The sequence below is a fragment of the Pithys albifrons genome, chromosome 16, assembly GCF_047495875.1.
Source record: "Pithys albifrons albifrons isolate INPA30051 chromosome 16, PitAlb_v1, whole genome shotgun sequence".
Classification (NCBI taxonomy): domain Eukaryota; kingdom Metazoa; phylum Chordata; class Aves; order Passeriformes; family Thamnophilidae; genus Pithys; species Pithys albifrons.
The window spans coordinates 15,737,256-15,757,918 of NC_092473.1; the positions used below are offsets into that span (position 1 = coordinate 15,737,256).

Below are 20,663 nucleotides of genomic sequence, written 5' to 3' on the forward strand. Positions count from 1 at the left end.
AAACCAACAGTGGGAGTGATGGGTTTAGTGGTTTTAATTAAAAAGCTTTACATTTTCCAGGTGTTGATCAGTCAGTCAACTCACAGTGTTCTAAGGCAAGAATCTCCCACTGCTTCCCCCTCCTGAGAAGTTGGTGGTCTCAGGGTTTGGCTAAACCATGGAATTCATGGCCAGGGAGGGGTGCCAGGGCCCCCTCTGAGCCAGCCTGGAGTGCTGGCACCATGGGCAGTGCTGGGGAAACTGTGTCTGCTGAGCACATGCACATCAGGCCAGAAATGCACAATCAATTAAGCTAAATTAGCTGTACATTAAGGAATCAGGGCTCTACATTTTGTCTCTTCTCCAGTCCCCAGGTTGCCAACACACAAAGATCACACAAGTCACACACAACACCCCCAGGTTCCTGTTCCTGGGCATTCCAGGTGGCTGTTCCTGCCGGGTACCAGGAACAGCTGGAATTGCTCCCAGCCCTTGAGATGTGGCCCCAGGAGCTCAGGGGCAGCTCAGGGACCCTCCTGAACACACACAGGACCATCCCTGCTCCCAGGACAAATAAAATTGCCAAGGAACACCCAGGTGACATCTACAACTCCCACCATTTCAGGTGAACTGAGGAACTCCCAGGCAGCTCATGAATCCTTCCCCTCCCATGAGAGGGAATAAATCTGAATTACAACTTAAAAAAAGGAAACCTCAATCCAGTTTGCAGCAAGGGAAGGAGCAGCCACAAACCAAACTCCAGTGGCAATGATGCAGTTCACAGTCTACACATGAAAGACCCTGAAATCAATTCTATTCCAGTGTTGGGAGCTGCCATCAAACCCTCATTTTCTCTACAAAAATAACTTTTCCTGGTCCAATGTGCCTCCCCCCAGCTGCAAATAAAATCTGCACATTTTAGACTTTAAAATAACTTAAAATACAGTCCTGATGTTGCACAGACCAGGCTGAGGAGGCCTGAGAGCCTCATGCTGGTGTGTGAAGACAAGGCAATGTCCATGCAGGCTCCAGCCAAGTGATTCCCAGTTTTTATCTTGGAGGAAGGGAAAAGCAATGGCTGTGTGGCAGCCTAAAATCTGCACACCTTGGGAAGCATCTCACAGAGCCAGAGGGCTGGGGCTTTTCTGAGCTCCACCTGAACACCCCACCATGGCTTAAGGGTTTCAATGGCTCCTGAAGGCAGTGACTGTGTCACAAACCCCTACATGGGGCTGACCTACCAGAAGAACAGGGAAAAGGAGGAAAAACCCACCAAAATCCTGCTGTGATGAGGGTTTGTTAGTGCAGGGCTGGAGTGGGGCAGGCACCAGTCACTTCCCAGCTTCTCTTGGGTGTCCAAGTGTCTGTACCTTGTCCCTGCCCATCCCTGGCAGGACAGGCAGGAGGGCCTGGCAGCCTGGTGGGTTACAGCACCACAGGCCCTTTTCCATGCTCTTCCATGGCTCCCTTCTGTGGGAATGGGGCTGCAGGACAGGCAGCAGCTCCCACACTGATTCCAACATCGGGAGAGAGGGATCCCCCTCCTCAAGGACATCTCCTGACCCTCTGCCATCAGCAGCCCCAGCCCCGTGCCAGGGGCCACCACAGCCTGGGCTGTCCCAAGGCACCCACTGCTCCTGCTCCACAGGGAGAGCTGGACATGGAGCTGGAGCCAGAGCAGAGCAGAGAAGCCTCAAATGAGCAGGTGAAAGGCAAAACCAGTTCCCAGCTGGGAGTCTGAGCTGGGCACAGCCAGGGGGGAGCCCCTGGCACGACAGGACGTCACTTCTTCTCGAGGAAGGGGCCAAAGAGCCCCCAGTCGAAGGCCAGCATGGCCTGGGGGTGGGGCTGCTCCTTGGGCTTCTTGAAGTTGTCCCTCTCGGTGCGGAGCCTCCTCAGCACCTCCACAGGGTCCGTGTGGCCCGTGAACCTCTGCACGGGCTCCTCCCTGCAGGGAGAGCAGCTCTGCTGGGCCCGTGGGGGACAGGATGGGCCCCCTGCCCCGCTCCCTGCCCTGCTCACCCCAGGAGGAACAGCAGGGAGTCCCATCCTGGTGCTGAGCTCTGCTGGGCACGTGGGGCTCTGCTGGGCACGTGGGGCTCTGCTGGGCAGTGTGGCACCCTCCCCTCCCCCTGGGCTTGGGTTTCCCACCAGTCAGTGAAGCTGCTGGGAGAAGGGATGGCACTGGAGGGAAAAGGGGAGCAGATTTTGGGGGCAGGACCCCCTGGCAGGGCCCTTCACCCACCCCAGGCACTGGCAGTGCTTACATGACCCGCAGGAAGGGGTTGTAGAGAAACTCCTCCTGCAGCGTGGAGGGCACCGTGGGCAGATCCTCATCATCCCGCTGCTGCTGAGGGAGCAGAGACATCCAGAGGGAGCGGAGACATCCAGAGGGAGCGGAGACATCCAGAGGTAGCGCAGACATCCAGAGGGAGCACAGACATCCAGAGGAATCACAAGACATCCAGAGGGAGCAGAGACATCCAGAGGGAGCACAGGACATCCAGAGGGAGCACAGACATCCAGAGTCCCACTGGCACCACCACCCCGGGCCCCACCCTGGGCACAGCCACTGACCTTGGCCCACGCCAGTTTCTCCTTCACCATTTCGTTCTCCGGTTCCACCTTCAGGGCGAATTTGAGGTTCCGGACGGTGCACTCGTGGCCACAGAACACCTTCTGGAGAAGGACCTGGCATCAAACCCCCTCCTGGGGCTGGGCCTGCCCCTCCCTGCCCTGGCACAGGCACTGCCTGCTGGGCTGTGCCATCCTCGCTGCCAGGGTGTGCCGTGGCACTCACCGTGTCCTTGGGCAGAGCCCCCAGGATTTGGGTGAGGTTCGTGTACATCTGCTCCGCTGTGCCCTCGAAGAACTGCCCACAGCCTCCCACGAACAGGGTGTCACCTGCAGGAAAGGGCTCTGGGCACGGAGGGGACCCAGCCCTGTGCCCAGGGAGGGGGTGCTGGGGGTGCCACCACACTCTGGGTGCAGCCCAAGAATGCAGAGTGAAGGGGCACAGGGGCACACAGGGAGGTATCCCGTGTATCCCATATCCCCGGGGGGCACAGGGGCACACAGGGATGTATCCCGTGTATCCCACACCCCCAGGGGGCACAGGGGCACACAGGGATGTATCCCGTGTATCCCATATCCCCAGGGGGGGCACAGGGGCACACAGGGATGTATCCCGTGTATCCCATACCCCCAGGGGGGGGCACAGGGGCACACAGGGATGTATCCTGTGTATCTCATACCCCCAGGGGGGGCACAGGGGCACACAGGGATGTATCCCATGTATCCCACGTCCCTGGGGGGCACAGGGGCACACAGGGATGTATCCCGTGTATCCCATACCTCCAGGGGGCACAGGGGCACACAGGGATGTATCCCGTGTATCCCATATCCCCGGGGGGGGCACAGGGGCACACAGGGAGGTATCCTGTGTATCCCATACCCCCGGGGGGCACAGGGGGCACGTGGGCAGGGTGGGATACCTGAGAAGAGCGCGGGAGCATCCGGGGAATCGTCCTCCCACATGAAGTAGCACATGTGGCCCGAGGTGTGGCAGGGGGTGAAGAGGCACCTCACCCGGATGGCCCCAAACTGTGGGGAGAGGGTCAGGGTCCCACTGAGGGGACAAACAGACCCCCCCATGGCATCACCTGCGCAGGCTCAGCGGGTCACAGATGTGCCAGTGGTGGTTTGGATAAGGCCAGGGTGGCACGTGTCTGCTCTGATGGCACTGGGCAGCAGTGCCCGTGCAGGGGGCTGGATCCTCCAGCACAGCCCCACATGGGCTGGGAATGGGATGAGATTTCCCTTCCACCCCCCCCCCAGCCTCAAAGCCCCAGTGCCACACCTGCAACTGCCCCAGGGCACAGGGAGCCGAGCACGGGCAGCACCAACCCAGCCCCAGCACCACCTCACCCCTCTGGGGACCACAGTGCCACCCCACAGGGCACCCCATCACACCCCACCAGGCGGCAGGACCCGGGTGTGGGGTCCAGGCCCCAGGATGCCCCCGTGGTGCCACACACCGTGAGCTCCTGGCCGTGGGTCACCGTGTCCGTGAGGGCCCCGATGCGCTGGTCGGCACCGAACACGCGCAGCCCCGGGCACAGCCGCGCCAGCTCCTCGTTGCCCCTCGCGTGGTCCCTGTGCCAGCAGAGGAGGGAATGGGCACCTGGGAGAGGGAATGGCACAGGACACAGCCACCCCGGCCTGGGCACCCTTACCAGTGGTGGTGGGTGGTGAGGATGGCCCTGAGCACCACGTCCTCCTTCCTGATGATCTCCAGCAACTGAAAGGGACCCAGAGCAGCAGGACGTGAGCGGGCAGAGCAGGTGACACACCATGGCTGTGACAGCCACGGCAGGACCTGGCCCGTGTGGCACCACTCCGTGGGGGATGGACCCAGCTGAGCAGGGCACGGGAATCACCCCAAACCACCTGCCAGGGGCTGGGGGGGGCGAGGGCTGGACCCTGCAGTGGAGCAGGTGGATGGGCACACGCTGCTCCTGCGGGAATGGTGGCATTCTGTGGCCGGAGATGCTCCCGGAGGAGCCGTGCGGGAAATGTGGCCTTGCAACCTCCCCTGGCCGGGCGAGGGGCCACGTGGGTGGCCGCGCCAAGCTCTGGGCAGGCTCCCAATGCCAACTTAACATTCAGGGCCAGGAACAAACCCTCCGGCAGCTCCTGATTACGCTCCTCAGAGAGGAAGGAAGGAAACGTCCGAGTCAGCAACAAACGCTTAAAACCCGCGACAGCGTTTGCAGGATGCACAGCACAGGCGGCTGGGGGCACGGGGGGCACCAGCACGGGGGACACCGAGACCCCGGGCACTGCCCCCCTGCACTCCCGGGAAACGGGGCCGGGCACGGCAGAGCCGCTCCAAAGGCGTGTTCTGGGCTCATGTCATTGCGGTGGGATCTGGAGGCTCCAACCCCGGCACGGGCTGGGAGCGGCCAAGGCAAGGCGGAATCCCCGGCCCAGGGGAGGCTCCAGGGGAGGGTCCGGCACGTTTCGGGAGGGATGGAGGGTGGGTCGCGCCGGGGGGATGCCCATGGGCAGGGACCCGCAGCCCCCGCCAGGGACCCGCAGCCCACCCGGGCACCCCGAGCCCCGCTCACCCTTTTGGGGACCGCGGCGTCCACCGCGACGGCGTCCCGGGTCCGCTCCTCGATCACCAGGTACATGTAGTTGTCCTCCAGCACCGAGATCACCTTCACCTTCATGGTGCCGCCCCGCAGCGCACGGCGGGCGGGACACGCGGGTGCGGGACCCACGGGAGCCCCGCGGGACGCGGCGGGACCTGCGGCGGGGCGGGCGGCGCGTCCCGCCCCCCGTGCGGTGCGGGGCGGATCCCGCAGCGTGGGGCGGGGAGAGCCCGCACGGCCCCGCCACGCACACCCAAACACACACACAGGGGCAATGCGGATCCCGCAGCGTGGGGCGGGGAGAGCCCGCACGGCCCCGCCACGCACACCCAAACACACACACAGGGGCAATGCGGATCCCGCAGCGTGGGGCGGGGAGAGCCCGCACGGCCCCGCCACGCACACCCAAACACACACACAGGGGCAATGCGGATCCCGCAGCGTGGGGCGGGGAGAGCCCGCACGGCCCCGCCACGCACACCCAAACACACACACAGGGGCAATGCGGATCCCGCAGCGTGGGGCGGGAACGGAGCGGGAAAGGGGAACCTCTCGCGCTGCTCTCCCCGGGTATGACCGCGGGGTCCCACCGGGGAGTGCGGCCCGGAGCGAGGGTGGGGACACGCGTGGTGGCCCCAGCCCAGCAGTGTCACTGCCCCAGCCAGCGGGGCACGAGGACAGGGATGAGGGGCCCAGCAGGTGATGGACACGGCCCAGAGGGCACGGAGGGGTCGTGCCCGCTCCAGGCATCCCACCCACCGAGCCCAGGAAGCACCAAAGGCACAGTGGGGCACAGCATTTCCCAGCTGGACACAAATCCTGGTTCAGAGTTGACCACGGTCTCCCAAATCGAATCATTATGGTCGGAAAGGGCCTCTGAGGTGGAGTCCAACCCTTCCCTCAGCACTGCCAAGGCCATCACTCACCCATGTCTCCAAGTGCCACATCCTCATGGCTTTTAAATCCAACCAGGGATGGCGACTCCTCTGCAGCTGTGCCAGGGCTGGACAGTCCTTTCTGTGAAGGAATTTTCCCAATATCCCCCTTGCCCCTGCCCTGGCCCAGCCTGAGGCCGTTCCCTCTCCTCCTGTCCCTGTGCCCTGGAGCAGAGCCCGACCCCCTGTTCCAGCTCCCCCCTCCTGGCAGGGATTGCAGAGCCAGAAGGTGCCCCCTGAGCCTCCTTTTCTCCAGGCTGAGTCCCCCCCAGCTCCCTCAGCCCCTCCTGCTGCTCCAGACCCTTCCCAGCTCTGCTCCCTTCCAGTCCCTCAAATGTCCTTGTGAAGGGCCCAACCTGGGCAGAGGGAACTCAGTCGCAGGCAGCAAAGCAGCACTGAACCTGCTCCCTTCTCCTTTCAAAAGAAAATGCAGTGGACACAAGACCTTGAATAAAGCCCCAGAGGATCCCCAGATGCCACCTGCTCACCCCAGGATTAGGCAGAAAGACATTTCCAGTTGGTTGACTGCAATCACTAGAACAAAATAAATAAAGTAATAAACCTGGGAGACAAAGAGCCCCCAGAGAGCTCCATTTCCAGCCATTATTTATTTCTCCTCTGTCACAGCCACTCCAGTGTAGCAGCACAACATTCCAGTTCAGGAGGCAGCAAAGCTTCAGGTACCACTTTTGTTTCTGAACTAAGTAAAAATTAGCATTTTAAAGCAAATAAAGACCCCGTGCTCATGCAGTGCCACGGAGGTGCTGGAACAGCAGACAGGGGACACAGGTGACACCCAGGTGGTTCCAGACTCCATCATGGCATCACCTACCAATGTGTGCTGGTGAGAGGGGCAGAAACAGGAACCAAAATCATTTGAATCTTTTCCAAGTTTCATCTGCAAAATATTTGTTTGAAACTCACCTGTCCTGGAGCAGGTCCGTGGTATGGAGGAGCCAAATTAAGCAGGAAGCTCATTAGGAGGAAGATGGATTAAAGATAAAGATGCCATGCAGGGCTGGTCCCATCCTGTCACATCCCTTGTTTAAATGGGTGACCCAATCACCAGAAATCTGCATTTATTTCCCTCCAAAGTTTACCCCATTCTGCCACTTGGACACACAATTCCCTGTTGGAAAAGCAGCCTGAGGGCAGTTCCCTCCCTGCAGTTTCCAAGCTGGGGTCACACAGCCCTAGTCATGCAATCCTGGAATGGTTTGGGGTGGAAGGGACCATAAAGCTCACCCAGTTCCAGCACCCTGCCATGGACAGGGACAGCTTTTAACCCCATGGACACCAAGAAACAGAAATGTGCCACTCTAATGTGGCTTCTCAGGGGCTCTGAGCCCTGTTTAACCAGCAACACGTTGGCACCTTCACCAATTACAACCTCAGCTCTGTGGCCTTACCAGGGGCTGTGCCAGGCAGAGGCTGAGGGGGGCGGATGGACCAGCACAGCTCCTGCCCCCAGAACTGCTCCCCAGGGATTGCCCCTGGCTGGGGACAGGTGACAGCTGCTCCCCTGCCATGCTCCTCACAGCAAGGTACCAAGGAGCTGCCCTGGCACCCAGACCTGCTCAGGGGCTCACCATGCTCAGCTGGGACTCCCTCACTCACTCACCAGGAGTGGCTGCTCCCTCTGTGTGGTGCTGGCACAGGGAACATCCAGGCCACAGGTAAGAGCACGAGGCAGGGACATGCAAAGAGGCTCAAGACTCAAGGGGTGTAAGCAGTGCAGTGCCTGGGAAAGCCAATGCTGCCCATGCCAGGAAAGGGCAGGGAGAAGAGAGAAGCTGGATGTGCCCACATGCCACTCCCAGAGCCAGGCCATCCCTGCAGTTCCCAAATTACACCCTGAACTGGCTCTGGCAGAGCAGGCCTGTCATGGGAACTGGTTTTAGTGGAGCAAGAACCGACACAGAATGTTTAAGTAGTGGCATGAAAGAAACATTCAAATCTTCAGCTACTGCATTTGGTCTCTGCTTTGAACAAAGGCACCTCAGGCCCCAGTCCCACTCTCTGCATCCAAGTCAGGCTCCTCCAAAAATCACAGGAGCCTCTTCCTGAACCTCCAGGTTTGATCCTGCCCAGCCCAACCTCTGAGCCTCACACCAACACTTGTACAATGATCTGCATGTGACACGTGACAGCTTGGGAGACAGCAATAGAAGGATAAATATTCTTCATCATAATATAAATATGCTGTAGAACATCTCAACAAGGGCAAAGTGCATTTTTTCCTTAATTAAAACAAAAACAAAAACCCAAACAGGACTGTCTCAACCACAACAGAAGGTTTGACTCTTAGAACAGCCAAATAGTCTAAATGACACTTGAACTGACATCGAGGTGGTGCAGGCAGCAGGCAGGGCTCAGTCCTTGGGCACTCGGAAGTTGTCCTTCTCCTTCCTGATGGCCCCCATGGTGCGCACGGGGTCGCTCTCCCCCGCGTGCTGCTGCACCGTCTTCTCCCTGCCAGGAGGGGACAGCAGGCACAGCAGAACACTCAGCTGGGAGGTCACACCCATCATGTTCTGCTGCACTCAAAGATCAAAGACTCTGCGCTTAGTCCCGGCTTAGCAGCTCCCCTGGTGTGGAGGCTCCTGGGCAGGAGGACATTGCAAACACCCTCCTGCCTCCAACAGCACCTTCTGCTGTGCTAAACTCAGCTTGAGGGAGAAACAAGAGAACACAACAAAGCCTGTTCTGTCTCCTGAGTCAGGGACTGATGCTCACCACAGCCCTCAAACCAGCAAACTGCTGCCAGGACACCCAGTGTATTTTAAGGAGAGTCTTGAAGGCATCCAAACAAGGAATATTCAAGGCAGGAGAGCAATTCTCCCTTATGGCTCTTTCTTTGGAGACCTGCTCCTTTCCACAAATCTGCTCCCAACACAAGGACCATCCCCACCACTCCCACAGCTCCTCCATACCTCACTCTCATGAAGGGGTTGTAGGTGAACTCCTCTGCAATGGTGGAGGGGATGGTGGGCTCCCCACTGTCGTACTGCGCCTGGAACAGGAGTGGTTGGGAACAAGGAATGTCCTCGACATAACAGTTTTCCAGGAGGGTCAACCCTCCACCAGACAGCAACCCACCTTCTCTGGGCACACACAAACCCTGTTCCCCACACATCACTCCCCTGGAACACAACACCCTGCAGCTCCTGCCTCCCAATCCCTTCCCTCCACCTCTCTTTCTTCCCAACACTGTCTCCTCTCCTCCATCTCATCGAGGCTCTGCCAGGAGAACAGCAGGTGTAGGGAAAGCTGGCCCAGCTTACCTTGGCCCATGCAAGCTTCTCGTGGACATTGGCATTGTTGGGTTCAACGTGCCGAGCAAACTTGAGGTTGTTGATTGTGTATTCGTGCCCACAGTAAACCCTCTGGGAAGGGGGAGAAAAAGCAGCACTGGGTAACTCCAGAGGCACAAAGGTGCAGTGCCAGGTGCCAGCAGCAGTTATGGGACAGCAGGAACAACACAGCCAACCTGAGGACACGTGACACTCTCCACTGGGGACATGCATGGGACAAGTGCCAGGAGTTACCAGTCAGTGCTACCCTGCAAACTTAACAGATGAAAGAGCCCAACTCCCAACTCAAAATAAGCAGCCCCTGCCCTTTCCCCACATTTGGGGCAGGCATTTCCTTCCCAGAGGACTCCAGCTATCCATCAAGACAATTTCTGATGTACTTTCTTCTTCTTGGCACACCAGTTCTACTGGGAAGGCAGTTTCTTTGATGTCTGTGGTGGTTTCTGGTGGGTAACTCCCACCAAAGGAGAGGGTCTTACCGTTCTGGGGTCCAAGCTGCCCAAAATCTCGATCAGCGCCTTGTACATCTCCTCTGGGGTTCCCTCGAAGAACTTCCCACAGCCAGCCACAAACAGGGTGTCACCTGCAGGGAGGAGTGACATGGCATCAGGCCCACAGCAGGCTCCTCACAGCACAGCCTGAGCACAGGATCCCCCAGGGCTCGGTCCTGCCATGCTGTCCTCTCCACAGCAGCACAGGGCACAGGGACAGCCACGCACGGGCTCCGTGCCACGTAAACCCACGTGGTTTCTAAGGCAGGAAACCCCACAGCAGGCACACCCTGCCAGCACCTCCCTACCTGTGGGCAGCCTGCTGTCCCCTCCTGTCCCTTTTGGAGTGGACAAGGAACACTTGCTCTTTGCTATGAAGTTGAACAAAGATGAGTCACCGGTGTATTTCTACCCAGTACCCCTAAAATCTTGTTTAAGCCCTTGCCTCTTCCATGGAGCAGCTGGTGCAAGCTCTGGATGACCTGGAGTCTGGGGAGCCTGGGCCCAGCCTCAGGGAAGGGGAGATCCAGGGCCTGGGTACCAGCACTGGAGCACGAGCCCTCCTTACTCTGTTTCCTCCTTTCTCAGTTTTGTTACAGACACGAGTACAGGTAGATGGAAAAGCAACAGGTTTTGGGATCAGCCAGTTTGGCCTGGGACAGGAAACCAACAGCTCCTGTTTCAAGGAAGAAAATGCTGGATGTAGAACCCATCCAGGGCTCACTCTCCATGTTTGCTGGTTTACAAACCCACAGGGGCTTCACCAGTTCTACCTACAACTCCTGCTTGGTAAGGGGGCAGGATGTGGATGTTCAGCAGCTGCACTGGCAGGAAGGGAGGGATGCACAGCCAGAGTCAGAGGCACCCAGGCAGAGGGGGGGCTGCTGTCTTTGCAAGGGAACCTCCCACCTCCTCACCTGTAAAAACTGCAGGTGGCTCGGAGCTATTTGGCTTAGTCACATAATAACAGATGTGTCCAGAAGTGTGACACGGCGTACTCAGGCATTTCACATTAAGAGATCCCACCTGAGAAGAAGGCAGAAGACTGGAGCTTAAGCTTCTGTTTGCTACCAATCCCATGGTTAGAAAAGAATTGCAACTATTACAGTGGTCTAGTGCTCCTACAGGCCCAAATTTGCACAAATCTGGCCAGGAAGCATCAGCTCTGCTCCTGGGAGAGGCCACTGAGGGAGGGCTATGGCAGGGACTTGGGAGGGAGCTGTTTCCTGCCAGCAGGTGCTGGGACACAGAACTGCCAGATCCTTTCATTTCCATGCAGTGACTCAAAGCCTGCTTGGCAGCAAGAGCCAACAGATCCAGGGCAACACAGAATCCCAAACAAAGCTGATCAAGCGTAAAAAAGCTCCAAACAAAAATAAAACTGAAGAGAAGAAAAGGATGACACTGAGGAAAAGGGAAGGATCAAGCACAGCCTCTCTGCACATCTTCCCTGTGCTCCCTCCAGGGCTGCTGACCCCCAAAGGGGCACTCAGGGCCACCAGTGCCATTCATGCCAGGCTGCACTGCTCACACCAGTTTGTGTCATCTGCCAGCTCTCCTGTAAACAAACAGCCTGGTTGCAGCCAGGCCTGCTGCTTTAGCTCTGGAAAAGGCTCCCAGGCAGCTGGCACTGCTGGCCCACTGTCTCCTCGCCCGTATTCCAGCCGTCATTCCCACAGGAACACCTGCATTTGTTCAGCACAGGGCACGAGCCTGTCCTGCCACACGTCTGTTGTGACCACCCCAGGAGCACAGGGCACCCAGCACGTCCCAGGTGCCTGGGCCATGCCAGTGCTCTCATCAGCAAAGCATCACCAGCCAAAACAAGGCAGAGGGGGCACAGCTCACAGGGCTGGAAAAGGGGGAAAGCTGCACTTGAACTCTCTGCTCCATCCAAGGGATGTTCAAAGGTGAGAGAGCTGTGCCCACAATATTAGCTCAGGTCAGTCCACACCTGTCCAGCTGTGACACACCAGGAGATGCCCCCCAAGTCCTGCTGCTCCCTCCCTTTACCTTGAGAGCTGTCAGGTGGGACACTTTCTGGGTCAGAGCTCCCACTCTGCCATCTCCCCCATACACGTGCAGCCCTGTCTCCATCTTCACGAGCTTCTCGTTCCCTCCTGCATGGTCCCTGGAATGTCAGAAAAAGGGATTTGGGAAGGAAGGAACAGAAGTTTATGGTAACTTGTGTTGCAATGGTAACCTCCAGGTGATCACTTCTGAACAAACCCTCTCCCAGTATCCAACACTCCTCATATTAAAGAACAGGATACAGCAGCATGAGGGGAGATAATTTCTCCAGTAATTAGGGCAGTGAGAGGGGGGAACAATCCCCAGCAAGTTCTTGCCTAGTTGGGAAACACCAGCCTTAGGGGCTCACAGTCAGCTCTCCAGTAACTGGGGCAGGGAGAGAACAGGCTAAGTGGGATATGTGCAATCCAGTGTCCCACAAGACACCACAGGGCAGGCACACAGACACCCAACAGCTCAGCATTCACTGGTGCTGCTGGTTTGTCCAGATCAGGGCTGGCTCTTTGGCTCTCCAGCCACAGAGATGGCTCCACTCTGACCCACAGGAGAGGCTACTCAGGTTCAGCACTGCTACAGCAAAGCATTCATCTTCACACCCCTGGCTGAGTTAATCTGCACCTTGGGTGATCCTGCTGTAAGTGCTGACTGTAAGCAGGACATGTCCTGGCACCTCAGAGTGAGAGTGCTCCCTCCCACACCCACAGCTACCTCCACACCCAGAGACTGCACTGGCCACCCAGAAAACATCAGCATTTTAAAGGTTAAAGGCATTGACACACAGAGCTCAGGTCTGGACAATGTATGTGGTCAAGCAAGCCCAGAGGAATCTCTGCTCCTTCTCCTCCTCACACCTCAGCTGCTGCTTAGAGATCAACTTGATCCCAAAACCATCAGCTCTTGGCTGTTTGTGTTTGTGCTGAGGGAGCCCAGGACAGTGGGTAGTTACCAGTGGTGGTGGGTGCTCAGGACAGTGGGTAGTTACCAGTGGTGGTGAGTGCTCAGGACAGCGGGTAGTTACCAGTGGTGGTGGGTGGTCAGGACAGTGGGTAGTTACCAGTGGTGGTGGGTGGTCAGGACAGTGGGTAGTTACCAGTGGTGGTGGGTGGTCAGGACAGTGGGTAGTTACCAGTGGTGGTGGGTGGTCAGGACAGTGGGTAGTTACCAGTGGTGGTGGGTGCTCAGGACAGTGGTAGTTACCAGTGGTGGTGGGTGCTCAGGACAGTGGGTAGTTACCAGTGGTGGTGGGTGCTCAGGACAGTGGGTAGTTACCAGTGGTGGTGGGTGCTCAGGACAGTGGGTAGTTACCAGTGGTGGTGAGTGCTCAGGACAGTGGGTAGTTACCAGTGGTGGTGAGTGCTCAGGACAGTGGGTAGTTACCAGTGGTGGTGGGTGGTCAGGACAGTGGGTAGTTACCAGTGGTGGTGGGTGGTCAGGACAGTGGGTAGTTACCAGTGGTGGTGGGTGGTCAGGACAGTGGGTAGTTACCAGTGGTGGTGGGTGCTCAGGACAGTGGGTAGTTACCAGTGGTGGTGGGTGCTCAGGACAGTGGGTAGTTACCAGTGGTGGTCAGTGGTCAGGACAGTGGGTAGTTACCAGTGGTGGTGGGTGGTCAGGACAGTGGGTAGTTACCAGTGGTGGTGGGTGGTCAGGACAGTGGGTAGTTACCAGTGGTGGTGGGTGCTCAGGACAGTGGGTAGTTACCAGTGGTGGTGAGTGCTCAGGACAGTGGGTAGTTACCAGTGGTGGTGGGTGCTCAGGACAGTGGGTAGTTACCAGTGGTGGTGGGTGCTCAGGACAGTGGGTAGTTACCAGTGGTGGTGGGTGCTCAGGACAGTGGGTAGTTACCAGTGGTGGTGGGTGCTCAGGACAGTGGGTAGTTACCAGTGGTGGTCAGTGGTCAGGACAGTGGGTAGTTACCAGTGGTGGTGGGTGCTCAGGACAGTGGGTAGTTACCAGTGGTGGTGGGTGGTCAGGACAGTGGGTAGTTACCAGTGGTGGTGGGTGCTCAGGACAGTGGTAGTTACCAGTGGTGGTGGGTGGTCAGGACAGTGGGTAGTTACCAGTGGTGGTGGGTGGTCAGGATAGTGGTAGTTACCAGTGGTGGTGAGTGGTCAGGACAGTGGGTAGTTACCAGTGGTGGTGGGTGGTCAGGACAGTGGGTAGTTACCAGTGGTGGTGGGTGGTCAGGACAGTGGGTAGTTACCAGTGGTGGTGGGTGGTCAGGACAGTGGTAGCTACCAGTGGTGGTGGGTGGTCAGGACAGTGGGTAGTTACCAGTGGTGGTGGGTGGTCAGGACAGTGGGTAGTTACCAGTGGTGGTGGGTGGTCAGGACAGTGGTCAGCTTCACACCGTGCTTCTTCACTGCATCCAAAACCTGCAGGCACAGGGCACAGATTACACATTCCCCCTGCCATGGATGACCTGCCAGCACAGCTGGTGTAACCTGCACACAACTGCTCCAGGTGTGAGAGCCTCAGCAGCAGCTCTGCAGGGAGCTCACCCCTCCTAAGGGGCTACAGAGCTCTGACCCAGCCAGCCCTGACTGAGCCCTCAGTCCCACGTCCTCTTCTCTGCTCTACATCAAACTAAGGGCAAACTCCAAAATCAGGTCAATAAGCCCTGGAGTCAGGGCCAGGCTGGCTGGGAGGCAGCCTGTCTGTGAGCCCTGTGTGTACCTACTGCACAGCTGGTATTTCTTGCCTTTTCCCCACACCTGAGTCAGCATGTGAGTAATTCCCCATGGAAGCTGCATCCAGAGGGATGTCCCAGAGCCACAGTGAGCACCCTGCTCCCAGGGCAGCGTTACCTTCTGGGGGTTCACGGGGTCAACTATGGCAGCCTCCTTGGTGTCCTCATCGATGAGGAGGTACATGTAGTTGTCTGTGAGGGCGGGCAGGATTTCCACCTTCATGTCGCCTTGGGGGACCGTCTTCGGCTCCCTGCGCTCGTGCTCCGTGTGCAGGAAGAAGGCTCGGAGCTGGGCTGGACCTGGGCACCCCAAAACAGCCAGAGCTCAGCCCAGGCAGGGCAAAAAAGGGTGACAGAGCACAGCAAGACCCCAGCCCGTGGCCCCAGAGAAGGGAGGGCATGCACAGCCCAACCTGCCCCCACAGGAGCCTGGCAGTGTCACCTTGTGCCCCACGGGCCATGGGACACTCTGCTCCCAGAGATGGGCTCATGCAAGGAAAACACTGCACTTTGATCAGAGGGGATTTCAAGGGGCAGGAAAGCAAATGGAGAGGGAACAGCTGGGCAAAGGTCAGCCTGGGACAGTGACTTTGGCAAAAAAAGCCAAAAGACAAAAAGGGAGTGGGGTAGGGGTGGAAAAGAGAAACTGCTACAACAGAAATATCCAGTTTGTTACCTGGGGAAATGACACCCTGCACAATCCATGGAGAGAAGGCAGGCTCTCCATGGCTAGCAGGGCTCCCTGCTTGGCCAGGAACAGGCACACACAGGGCCACTGCTCACAAACTACCCTGATGCAACAGTGGAGAAACAGGGAAATATTTGCTTTTGGTTAAATGTTTAATCAGATCCAAGAAGCAAGGTCTAGATGCAAATAACCTGGGCTCTGCTGTTCAAGGCACAGATAAGCAGCTCTTAAAGAAACAATCAAGCCCTAAGAGGTTCTACCCTAAAAATTAAAGGAAGGGAAAGGAAGAAAACAAGGTCTCCCATTGCTGGGGCCCTGCAGCTCAGACCTGAGTGCACACACGTGCAGGGAAAGAGGTGTCAGACCCTGCAGGTCAGGAGTGGTTGTCTGAACACCATTAAGGTGTTTGCCCACCCCCAGAGGTGCCTGTGCAGGGCTGGGCTGTGCTGGCTCAGCCCCTGCCATTCTGCACCATCCCCAAGGCCCCCAACACTCGTGCTCAGCCACCTCCCTCGGTGCCAAAGGGAGGGCTCACCCCTCTGCCATCAACCTGCCCCTCTCTCCGCAAACAGCTCAGGCCTGCCCAGCCCTGATAAGAGCAGAGCCCCACAGACCTGCAGCTCCACGGGCTGCTGGGGCTGGAAAAGCCAGATCCAGGCTCTGCCTGGGGCCCTGGAGCTGCTCCTGCTGCAAACACAGCCCAGGCAGAGGGACTGCCAGGCCCCTCTGGAGCAGCTGTCCTGCCCAGAGCTTCCTCCTCTCCTACATCCACACCATCCCACACACTCAGGAGGCACAGGGACTCAGGAGGGGACATGGCAGTGAAATTAAACACTGTTCAAGAAGACCCCAAGGCAGGATGGAACAGGCATGCAGTGGGTATTGGTGGTGAAGGCACATCATATTTAGGAATCCATACCTGCCAAGTGTTCCTCTGGAGTAGAAGACTCCTTTCAAAAAAAAATAACACAAAAAAAGCCCTTACTATTTCTTGATAGCAAAAAAATGTCCAAAAAACAACTGCTCCCTAAAACAGAGCACTGCTGGATGTTGTCAGTTTGCATGCCAGACACTAACTGGGGAAAAAACACAACCAATCAACCAAATTAAACACAACCTTAACTTCAACTCAAAGGAATTATTCACATACTTAAAATGCTTCTTTCCTATGAACCATCTCTAACCTTGGCCGGGATCCCAAGGCCTCTTTGCATGTTTAACTCACAATTCTTACAAAACAAACAAACAAGTTATGCCACATAAGGAAATGTTTTCTAACATGTAATTTCAACAAAGGAACGAGAAAACATCCACCAAGGAAGAAACTGACTCACTGTGAATTCCCATCTGCAGCTCAGCTGCCCCTTTCCAGCCTGCCCAGCCTGAGCAGAGCAGGAGTGCCCTGCTCGGAGAAGGGCACGTTCTGAGAGCTGGTGCAGCTCACAGTTGGTCCCCAGGTGATGCTCAGCCCCTGCCCTGGCCCAGCACTAACTCAGATCGCTGACACACACCCAGCTCCACTCCAGAGCTAACGCCCAGTGACTTCACTTTCGCTCAGGTTTGCACCACGTCCCTCCTGCCTTCCCGCCTGGAGCGCAGCAGTGTGGAGAGCAGAGCCAGCAGCCTCTGAATCACCACTCGGGCTTCCTGGAACAGCTCCTCAGCACAGCTGGAGCGGCCAAGAGGAAAGGGTTTGCAGCTGGAAGTGTTAATGTCATCGCATAAACACATCCGTGCTGGAGGGTGGCAGGGCAGGTCCCCTCAGAACGGGGCTGCTTCGTGCATTTCCTCCACAGCATTTTGGGTGACTCTTTCTATGACACAAAAGAGTGGAAAATTCCTGTGTCAGTTTCTGTAGCTGTCACTGAGACACTGCGCGCCCAGCCCAGCCCAGCCCAGCGCACAGCCCTGCACCGCCTCACCGCAAACACCACTCGCTCTTTGCACGTGGCTCCTCCACAACAACAGCAAGTGAGCTGCTCCACAAACCCAGGGCAGCTTCTGCTCACACTCCACTTGCTCCCCCAGCACATGGGAATGCAGCGCCCACCCTGCAAGCGGGGGAGCTCAGGAGCTGTCCGTGTGACAGCCCAGGGCATGGCAGGGTCCCTGTCACAGCCCCCATGGCATGACAAGGGTCCCTGTGACAGCCCCAGGGCATGGCAGGGTCCCTGTGACAGCCCCAAGGCATGGCAGGGTCCCTGCGACAGCCCCCATGCCCGGTGACAGCCCCAGGGCAAGGCAGGGTCCCTGTGACAGCCCCCAGGGCATGGCAGGGTCCCTGTGACAGCCCCCAGGGCATGGCAGGGTCCCTGTGACAGCCCCCAGGGCATGGCAGGGTCCCTGTGACAGCCCCCATGGCATGACAAGGGTCCCTGTGACAGCCCCCATGGCATGGCAGGGGCCCTGTGACAGCCCCCATGGCATGACAGGGTCCCTGTGACAGCCCCAGAGCATGGCAGGGTCCCTGTGCCTCCCATGGTATGGCAGGGTCCCTGTGACAGCCCCCATGGCATGGCAGGGTCCCTGTGACAGCTCCCAGAGCATGGCAGGGTCCCTGTGACAGCCCCAAGGCATGGCAGGGTCCCTGTGACAGCTCCCAGAGCATGGCAGGGTTTCAGTGTCTGGCAGTCAACCCCAACAGATTCTCGCACATTTCTCCAGCTCTTAAAACCCGAGTGATGCAAAAGGCCCCGGCAAGACTTCCCCGAGAGGCTCTGAAGGCAAAGTCCAGGATCTAATCTAAGTCAAGGAGAGACTCTCAGAATTTAGGCCCGAAATGGAACGGCAAAGCTCGGGCTCAGTTCGGGGTTCTGTTAAGGCCGCCAGCACAGCACAGCCTGTCCCGCACAGTGCCCAGCCCGACCGCCAGCCCTGACCCCCGTGCTGCTGCTCTCCAGCACTGACCGGCGCGGCGGGGCCCGGGCCCTCGGCGGGGCCTCCGCGTTGGTGTCGGCCCGGCCCGCTCGGGGTGAGTCAGCGCAGAGCCCGGCCCGGCCCGAGCCCGCCGGAGCAGCCGCGGCCCCGCACGGCCCTGCCGGGGTTCAGCCCGCCCCGCACGTACCGGCTCGCAGGACGGCCCCGAGGACGGCCCCGGCTGCCAGGGCGGTGCCGAGTCCCCGCCAGCCCCCGCGGAGCATCGTGCGCCGCGCCCCGCCCGGCCCGGTTACCTTCGCTGCCCGCCCGGCCCCCGGAGGCGGCGGCAGAGCCGGCACGGCCCGGCCCGGCCCGGCGAGCGGCGGGGGCGGTGCTGGAGCTGGAGCTGTGCCCGCCCGGCCCCCGGCCCGCCCGCCAGCGCCGCCCGTTCGCTGCCCCGGCGGAGGAGGCGGAGGAGCCGGAGGAGCCGCCCGGCAAGGACGGCCCAAGGGCGGCCGCGCTGCCCCGCGAAGGAGCCGCGCCTCGGCCATGGCCTCCGCCAAGCCCCTGTCCCGCTTCTGGGAGTGGGGCAGGAACATCGTGTGCGTGGGGCGCAACTACGCGGAGCACGCCAAGGAGATGGGCAGCGCCCTGCCCGCCGAGCCCCTCTTCTTCCTCAAGCCCTCCTCGGCCTACCTGCGCGAAGGGTCGCCCATCCTCCGGCCCTACTACTGCCGGAACCTGCACCACGAGGTGGAGCTGGGGGTGGTCATCGGGAAGCGGGCCCAGGCCGTGTCCCAGGAGGCTGCCATGGAGCACGTGGCGGGGTATGCCCTGTGCCTGGACATGACGGCCAGGGACACGCAGGAGGAGTGCAAGAAGAAGGGGCTGCCCTGGACCTTGGCCAAGGGATTCGGCTCATCCTGCCCGGTCAGTGACTTTGTGCCCAAGGAGAAGATCCCAGACCCTCACAAGCTGCAGATCTGGCTCAAAGTGAATGGAAAGCTGAGGCAGGAGGGGGACACCTCCTCCATGATTTTCTCCATCCCTTACCTCATCAGCTACATCAGTCAGATATTCACCCTGGAGGAAGGCGACTTGATTCTGACAGGCTCTCCCAAAGGAGTGGGGTCTGTGGAGGCCAACGATGAGATCGAGGCCGGGATCAGAGATGTGCTGTCCATGCGGTTTAAGGTGGCCCAGCAGACACGTGGATCCTGAACCAGGGACCTGTGGGGGACCAGCTCTTTGGGAACAGCTGGGGAGCAAACACTGCCATGCCCCAGTTGCCTAATGGGCTGTCACACAGACATGGAGCCCATGAGCCCAAAGGCATTGGACTGAGACAGCCCCGTTTCTGTGGGGACTGGAGCCTCCGCTGAGGCTTCAGCCCTGGAGTCCAGCCCAGCTTGGTGGTTAATTCCAAAGCCATACCTGGACACTGGTGATGGAGCTGGTGTGCCAGGGAGCTGGGAAGGGGAGCAGGGCGGGCTGTCACTGTGTGCTTCTCTTCTGCTGTTGATTGAGCTTTGCCAATGTATTGCCTAAAAATAAAAACTATTGCTCAGACAAAGTGGTGGTGGAGGAGCTAAAGCTCCCCATGCTATGGAAAATCAAAAGTGTATCTATAACAGTAAATCAGCAACAGAACTGCAGCTTCACAAAGAGTTTCCTTGGAATAGTCTACAAGAGAAAGATATTTGATTTTTAGATTTTTGTTGCAGTTCCTCCTGCATTTTCCAAATGTACAAATTAAATGAGGATGGTGTTTCCTCCCACTCCAAGGGGTGAATGCAGCAGGAAGTGTTCCAGATGCTTGTCTGATTTCTTTTTGCCCTAAACTGATCTTTAAATATGTTCTAAAAGTGAAATAATACAAAAGATCAAAAATAAAGAGGCTCATGGGTAAAGATCACCAGTTAACTTGTCTTTACTTTTACTGATTGAAATACAATTTCAATAAAAATGTGACTGCAGGAATTGCTGTTACTTACACAGTGCAGTGCAGCACTTGGAGTTTTAAGTATTTCCAGCTGCTCAAGGCCATGCTGTGGAACTTTCCCCAGTCCCAAACTCCAGCAGATCCAACTCTTCCCCACCAGTTTGCATGACAGCGAGTTCTCCTCCAATTCCAGAGTGACAGAGCTGTAAAATATAATTAAAAAAATCCTCCCCGCACAAACATCAAAACTTGGATTTTCAAAGGTTGTACAGAACTGACTGATTTCTAACAGAAACAGATGGATTAGTTTTTTACATATGTGCAAGCACCAAAGTTAAACACTTCCATTTACTGGAGTCACATCTTAATAACCACTAGGAAAAGTTCTGGGTTTAAAAGTGAGGGAATCCACAGGGAAAATTCCTTTTTCCCAAAGTCAGGCACCTCTGTGAGAGCACCATGGTCCAGGGTGGTGCACATCACCCTGTGAAGAGAAAGCAGAACGTGCTGCACAATTAAAATAGACATCAGGGGGAACAGTTCTGGGAGAGGAAGGATGGAATGAAGTTCTGTGCTGTTTGC

The 20,663-nt window shown here is 57.8% G+C and overlaps 3 protein-coding genes across 10 annotated transcripts; 1 reads left to right on the top strand and 2 right to left on the bottom strand.

The window, feature by feature from the left end:
• Positions 1–16: 16 nt before the first annotated feature.
• On the bottom strand, positions 17–6,576 carry LOC139679519 (hydroxyacylglutathione hydrolase-like protein). 4 transcript variants are annotated; one of them, XM_071571323.1, is made up of 8 exons: positions 5,109–6,576; positions 4,215–4,279; positions 4,017–4,134; positions 3,474–3,582; positions 2,780–2,883; positions 2,557–2,655; positions 2,247–2,329; positions 17–1,927 (listed from the first exon to the last, which is right to left on the bottom strand). In XM_071571323.1, exons 1-8 carry the CDS (start codon positions 5,991–5,993, stop codon positions 1,762–1,764), a joined length of 1,629 nt encoding a protein of 542 aa, XP_071427424.1. In that variant the 5' UTR covers positions 5,994–6,576; the 3' UTR covers positions 17–1,761. The 4 variants fall into 4 exon arrangements, with proteins under 4 accessions (XP_071427424.1, XP_071427423.1, XP_071427422.1 ...); XM_071571322.1 differs by having other exon boundaries at positions 2,247–2,326; positions 2,557–2,658; XM_071571321.1 differs by having other exon boundaries at positions 2,557–2,658.
• Positions 6,577–8,287: 1,711 nt separating this feature from the next.
• On the bottom strand, positions 8,288–18,558 carry LOC139679521 (hydroxyacylglutathione hydrolase, mitochondrial). Of its 5 annotated transcripts, XM_071571328.1 has the most exons (10): positions 18,454–18,528; positions 16,203–16,233; positions 14,714–14,895; positions 14,217–14,281; positions 11,889–12,006; positions 10,793–10,901; positions 9,864–9,967; positions 9,355–9,456; positions 9,004–9,083; positions 8,288–8,542 (listed from the first exon to the last, which is right to left on the bottom strand). In XM_071571328.1, the coding sequence occupies exons 3-10, from the start codon at positions 14,816–14,818 to the stop codon at positions 8,443–8,445; spliced, it is 783 nt and encodes a 260-aa protein (XP_071427429.1). In that variant the 5' UTR covers positions 14,819–14,895; positions 16,203–16,233; positions 18,454–18,528; the 3' UTR covers positions 8,288–8,442. The 5 variants fall into 5 exon arrangements, with proteins under 5 accessions (XP_071427429.1, XP_071427430.1, XP_071427427.1 ...); XM_071571329.1 differs by lacking the exon at positions 16,203–16,233 and having other exon boundaries at positions 18,454–18,558; XM_071571326.1 differs by lacking the exons at positions 16,203–16,233; positions 18,454–18,528 and adding an exon at positions 18,348–18,447.
• On the top strand, positions 18,445–20,057 carry FAHD1 (fumarylacetoacetate hydrolase domain containing 1). Its single transcript, XM_071571331.1, has one exon. It carries the CDS (start codon positions 18,689–18,691, stop codon positions 19,358–19,360), a length of 672 nt encoding a protein of 223 aa, XP_071427432.1. The 5' UTR covers positions 18,445–18,688; the 3' UTR covers positions 19,361–20,057.
• Positions 20,058–20,663: the final 606 nt, after the last annotated feature.

What these genes read in the sequence shown, in the direction of transcription:
- LOC139679519 (XM_071571321.1), bottom strand. Translation starts at nt 5,993, where the DNA reads ATGATTCGATTTGGGAGACCGTGGTCAACTCTGAACCAGGATTTGTGT. An exon ending in ACGCCGCGGTCCCCAAAAGG is followed by an intron (nt 4,280 to 5,108) that starts GTGAGCGGGGCT and finishes GGTCCCTTTCAG; the next exon opens with TTGCTGGAGATCATCAGGAA. An exon ending in TGCTCCCGCGCTCTTCTCAG is followed by an intron (nt 2,884 to 3,473) that starts GTATCCCACCCT and finishes CCTTTCCTGCAG; the next exon opens with GTGACACCCTGTTCGTGGGA.
- LOC139679521 (XM_071571326.1), bottom strand. Translation starts at nt 18,423, where the DNA reads ATGCTCCGCGGGGGCTGGCGGGGACTCGGCACCGCCCTGGCAGCCGGG. An exon ending in CTGACCACCCACCACCACTG is followed by an intron (nt 12,007 to 14,216) that starts GTAACTACCCAC and finishes CTGACATTCCAG; the next exon opens with GGACCATGCAGGAGGGAACG. An exon ending in GCAGCTTGGACCCCAGAACG is followed by an intron (nt 9,457 to 9,863) that starts GTAAGACCCTCT and finishes CCCCCTTCCCAG; the next exon opens with AGGGTTTACTGTGGGCACGA.
- FAHD1 (XM_071571331.1), top strand. Translation starts at nt 18,689, where the DNA reads ATGGCCTCCGCCAAGCCCCTGTCCCGCTTCTGGGAGTGGGGCAGGAAC.